Source organism: Lycium barbarum, chromosome 2 (assembly GCF_019175385.1).
Source record: "Lycium barbarum isolate Lr01 chromosome 2, ASM1917538v2, whole genome shotgun sequence".
NCBI lineage: Eukaryota > Viridiplantae > Streptophyta > Magnoliopsida > Solanales > Solanaceae > Lycium > Lycium barbarum.
Window position 1 is genome coordinate 135931636 of NC_083338.1, and position 5228 is coordinate 135936863.

At 35.7% G+C, this 5228-nt stretch overlaps 1 protein-coding gene across 1 annotated transcript; it reads right to left on the reverse strand.

Moving 5' to 3' along the window:
* Window positions 1-339: 339 nt before the first annotated feature.
* Window positions 340-4787, reverse strand: LOC132627455 (F-box/LRR-repeat protein At3g03360-like). The gene is made up of 3 exons (XM_060342803.1): window positions 2110-4787; window positions 1524-1688; window positions 340-1065 (listed from the first exon to the last, which is right to left on the reverse strand). Exons 1-3 carry the CDS (start codon window positions 3133-3135, stop codon window positions 700-702), a joined length of 1557 nt encoding a protein of 518 aa, XP_060198786.1. The 5' UTR covers window positions 3136-4787; the 3' UTR covers window positions 340-699.
* Between the last annotated feature and the right edge of the window lie 441 nt (window positions 4788-5228).

The window sequence follows — 5228 nt, forward strand, 5'->3', positions numbered from 1 at the left end:
AGTTCAATTGAAGTTGTCTTTAACAACTTAGGAAATACCATTCAATTACTACAAGAGTAAGATCCAATCTTGAAAATGATTCCAATCTTATACAAGAGTATAATTTGCGAAACCAATGAACTTTGTCAACATATCCAAATGAAAATTTTTCATCTTCTTTTTTTTTTTCCTTCTAAAATCATGTTCTGTTTGTTATTTCCTTGCCCATTGAGCAATATCAACCCTTGTGATGGTTAATGAGAAAGAGAGAGAGAGAGAGTAAGTAATTACACTGATCAAAACAGGGGGGAAACAAAATAAAAATCATTTATAGCTGAATCTCTTCTTGACTATATAACTTGGAAATAATGTTGCAGGACATCCTAAACATATCACATAGCGATAATTTTGTGCAAAGCTCCTCAGGCCACAGTTTGTTGAAGTTAAGGACAAAATCCCAAATAATGTTTGTTAGCATAGAAACATGTCGCTTGTAGGTTTGTCGATGTTGACAGTTCCAAGAAAACAACAGTAACAAGAAAATTCTAAACACATATGCAACGTCTAGAGTGCAACAAACGAAGATGAATCATGAGAAACCAAGCAGCAATATCATTTGTACCGCCGCAAGTTCATAATTACATCTGCAGTAAATCAAAAGCTACAATATAAGGTGACATTTATAGTATTGCTAATGAAACAAAATCAGTTCCAGTCTAGTCATTCCAAAGCAGACTCTTCGTAAGTAATCCCAAACTTCTTAGATGATCTTGGGCAATCAAACAATTTCTTAGCCAATCGTGATAAATATTGGGACACACAGCTCTCTGAACATTTACTGCATATTCTCTTCTCTGATACGATGACAAACTTCTTCAAAGTCAATGCATTCTTTAGTAGAAACTTTGAAAGTTCGAAGAGCTTATCGTTGCCCCTTCCAAACCGCTTCAAACATACCCCTATGCAGCCGACAATCTTAACATTCTTGAGATTGGGAAACATGATGTTTGAAAACCAACACTGCAAATCGATATAATTGACATTGGCCAAATACCTTAGCTCAAGTGGGCAACGGAAATCATGAAGCTGTAGCAGATAAAAAAAAATCAGAATCAAATGCAGGTCCAGAACAGAAATTGAATATTTCCCCATAAGACCTATATGAAGAAAAAGAAAGTACATTGCAGTAGTGTCTAATATAGAATAATTTTCAGAAGCCACCAACCTTGAAAAGTTCTCAGCAAATGATTACAATATAGTATCCCTACAAGATATGCTCAAGCAGTAGATAAAAAGGGAAAAACGAGGTTAAGTTTGTCACAATTCCTTTTCGAGCCCATTTACCAGATAGAAAGCAACTACCTTGACAGATTGTGACAAAAGATTCTTAATGATAATTAAGGATATCTGCATCCTCCTTAATAAAAAATTTAGACTGATGAGGGTGTGTGCGCCAGGGGAGGGGGGGGGGGGGGGGGAGAATGAATTCTTAAAACTATAAAATCAAAGATGTTAAAAGTAAAGCATAAATTGTGAGAACTTACGGGTCCAACTCTCAAGTGTATGTTGAGTGTCTCCAGAAGAGGTGAGTTCCGCAAAAGGCTAGCTACTCCATACAAATTATACTTTGTCACATACATCTCTAAAATTAAACATTTGCATTTCAATTTTGGTAGCGACGCTCCTTTGAGTCGCAACATGAACACGACCTGGTGAAATTGTTCCAAAGAAATTAGTAAAGGATATAAAAAGGAGTAACATGAAAGAAAAAGCAATCCACAACAAGGAAAAATAGTGCTATGACAAATCTAACCATCTAACCACTTTGATGAATAGCAATGCAGAAAATGCTAGTCTCCAAAAAATACTGATCGCGGTAAAATGATATCTAATTTTAGAGAGTAAATAGGAAGATCATAAAAGGACACAAAAGGCGAAGACAAGATCATTCTATATGGATAAAGAAAATTCAATTATTAATCCAAAAAATATGTTCACTGAAATTTCATGTATACAGAAGTTCATAATTCTATTAGATTTTGAAGGCTTTTCTCTTTCACAAGTTTACACTCAAGCAATTCATTACTTTAAACCGAATAGAGAATAAGGTATTCTAACATGAAAACAAACCTCTGCTAACCACCATCCAATTGTTAGCTCAGCTACATAACTCAGTTTTTGAAGATAGTCCAGAACAAGGTTTCTAAAATCTTGATGATAATCACCACAACCGTCGTGCTGGGCGTTAAGATTAACCTCCACGATATTAGTGATACATGTAATGTTAAAAGTGAGTCTGGCGGTAACCAAAGAGGAGACATCTACTAGCCTACACTTGAGATATTCAAGGTCTCCTAAAATCTCCAAATGCTGAAGATACGGGGCAATAATTTCCAAAGGATCCTCAACTCTGCCATAAAACCACCAGTGACGCGCCAACGTTAGTCTCTTCAAATTTGAAGAAGTGATTTCTAGACGACGAAAACCATCGAAAAAAGACAACTCCAGAGTTTCCAAAGCAGGACAACCTAACAGTATCTTCGCGAGATCATCATCATCTACAAAAATATAATCCAACTTTAGGCTCTTCAGAGACTTCCACTCTATGACCGATTCATTATCAAGCACGCAACACCTCCAATCCAATGTAATCAATGAGGAACAAGTGCAGATACATATAGGCAATTCAAAAGTGACATCTTCATCATATGAACACAATACAACATCTTCCACTTCTCTTTCCACAGCAAAATTAATCCATTGGCTGATATTCGAATCAAAGTTCCACTCAGGATTCTCAGGTAAATCGAGTTGGAATTTTTTTATTTTGGAACAAGTGCAATGAGTCAAAACGTGATCCACAAGAGATACGAAATTTTCTACTTTATTGTAGTAATTACTACCAGCGAAATGGAAATTATGAATTGAATTCCAAAGATAACGCCACCTGTTTGAGAGAACACATGATGCGACAGCGTCTTTAGTCGGCAAAAGAGATAGAATTTGTACGAGGAGTGCGTCCGGTAATTCACTAATACGATCATCTAGGGTTTTATCAACTTCACCGACACCGTTCTTTTGCTTCTTCGACATTGAATCTCTCAAATTGCTCCTACTATTAGAGCCGCCATTTTTGCTGGAATGACGCGAATCCATGATTTCAAGAGGGAAAGGGTTTGGGAATTTCCTAAATCTTGTTTATATTTTGGAGTCTCCGGTCTTGACTTTTCTCCACTTCTCCGGTTTAACCCGACATTAGTTTCAAATATAGGACCGGAATATAACTAGTGAACGGCCTAAATTTTACTTAGCAAATTTGGAATATCATAATAATGATAAATTTTCAAAAATAGATCGAAAAGTAACTAATAAACACTATTTCTGCCATTTTTAGAAAGGAGTGCATTTTCAACATGGCGGAGAGAGGATAATACACGTCCAAAATGCCATTTATTTCCCAGTAAGTAATGGAAAAGAGCTATAAATATGCTTTACTACGGGAACGACAAAATAGGTCATTTACTCTTGCACCCTCGTGCAGTATAAATATTGGGGAATGTATTACTCGCAAATGCTACTTTAAAATGCCCTACTTCCAGAGGATCTGAGATTCAGCATTTATATCTTGGCCTAGAATTTAAGCAAGTTACGGATGAAGTTAATGATCGATCAAGTTAAATTTCTTAACAGTAGTCGTGTGCTTACTGCACCTTACTACTCTAATTATCAAGTTATTACATAGTACAACAAGAAGAGAATGAGCACAAATGTCACTAGAAGTGAACTTAGTAGTTCCTAGTAGCCCAAGCTGATCAACTTTAAGCCAACAATGCATACTTTGATAGTGCTAGTTACTGAGTTCATAAATGTCTCAGGTATGAGGATGTTGAGGCCCCTTTATTTCCGTTTCGGGGTGGGCAGACTGTCCCCTTTATTTCCGTTTCGGGGTGGGCAGACTGTCCAACAGAAAATATAACTTTTCCCAAGGCCCCGGCGACGCCGAAGTCCCTAACATAGTCGTCAACACCACGTCTTGGTTCAGAAATTTTAACTCAATTCTCTTTCAAAGTACTTATATATAAGCACTCAATTTATCGAGGTTCCCTAACCTTAGGATCGACTAACCCATGTGCAAGTATCGTTCACATGAAACCTTTTTTCCAAAAGTCTCACTTGAATATGGAAGAAATTATATCAACGAAGCTGAGAGATATTTTCCGAGGAAAAAAAGTGACAAACACCAAATACTAAAATTAGCTTATATTGCAAAGAAATATACAGTGAAAGTAGAGTTTTCTTAGTTATTTCCTTATTAAAGTTTTAATTCATCGTCATTCAAAAAAGTAATGTAGTTAGCGACACTGGTTTAGCATTGTCTCTTTATATAAAAAGAATATTAATTAGTTCATGTAAAAACGTGAAAACTCTAGTATAAGTCCCTTTAATATCATAGAGAAAAAATACATGAAATTATGGCCATATAGGAAATAAGAAAATTTCCATGTGTTGGTTAAAAAACAGTGTCCATAAGTTTTGTATCAGCGGAAGAAACTAAATTTGGGGGAGTTACACATTTGGCTGCTCGGGTAAATATCTACAGTCGCTAGCCAATATACATATATTATACATTGACGATACATATACTATACATTAGCCGGATATACTAAATCAACCAACGAAGTCTTACTTATTACCGAGTTAATTTACTAACACGGACCAAAGCTGGATTAAGTTAAATTTTGAATTACCACACAAGAAAATAGAACAATATTCTTGTGTTTAATTAATTCTTGTTGAAGACAAAAGTTTCCATGTCAAAAGCTCTCATATATGCTTAGTTATAGAAAAACGTTTCCAAATATGATTCTTTTTTTTTGGCACTGGTCTTTAATTTTCTTCCCATCGCCTAAAAATGCATGAGTTCCGGATTCGAATTCCCGCTCAGTCAAAAAAAAATTTAAAAAAATCGTAAGTCAGAGTTTTGCATGCCAGAGGCAAAATTTTGAATGCAAAACTACCTAATTTGCTACAAACTCTGCCTTGTAATTTTTTTTGACTGAGTCAGGGTTTCAACCCCAAACTTCATGGTATTAGGTGAAGAGCAAATATTAAAGACCACCAATTTAATGGGCAAAAATTAAAGAGCGCCCCAAAATAAGGGCATTCCTGCGAATTGCCCATAAAGTTTCCGTAAGTATTGCTTTGGGCTTAATTTCCTAATCCTGACAGTAGCGTAAAGGAAAGTTCTT

Coding starts and splice junctions, on each gene's coding strand:
- LOC132627455 (XM_060342803.1), bottom strand. CDS start 3,135: ATGGATTCGCGTCATTCCAGCAAAAATGGCGGCTCTAATAGTAGGAGC. Junction 1,689..2,109: donor TTGGATGGTGGTTAGCAGAG/GTTTGTTTTCAT, acceptor CAATTTCACCAG/GTCGTGTTCATGTTGCGACT. Junction 1,066..1,523: donor TACACTTGAGAGTTGGACCC/GTAAGTTCTCAC, acceptor TATCTGCTACAG/CTTCATGATTTCCGTTGCCC.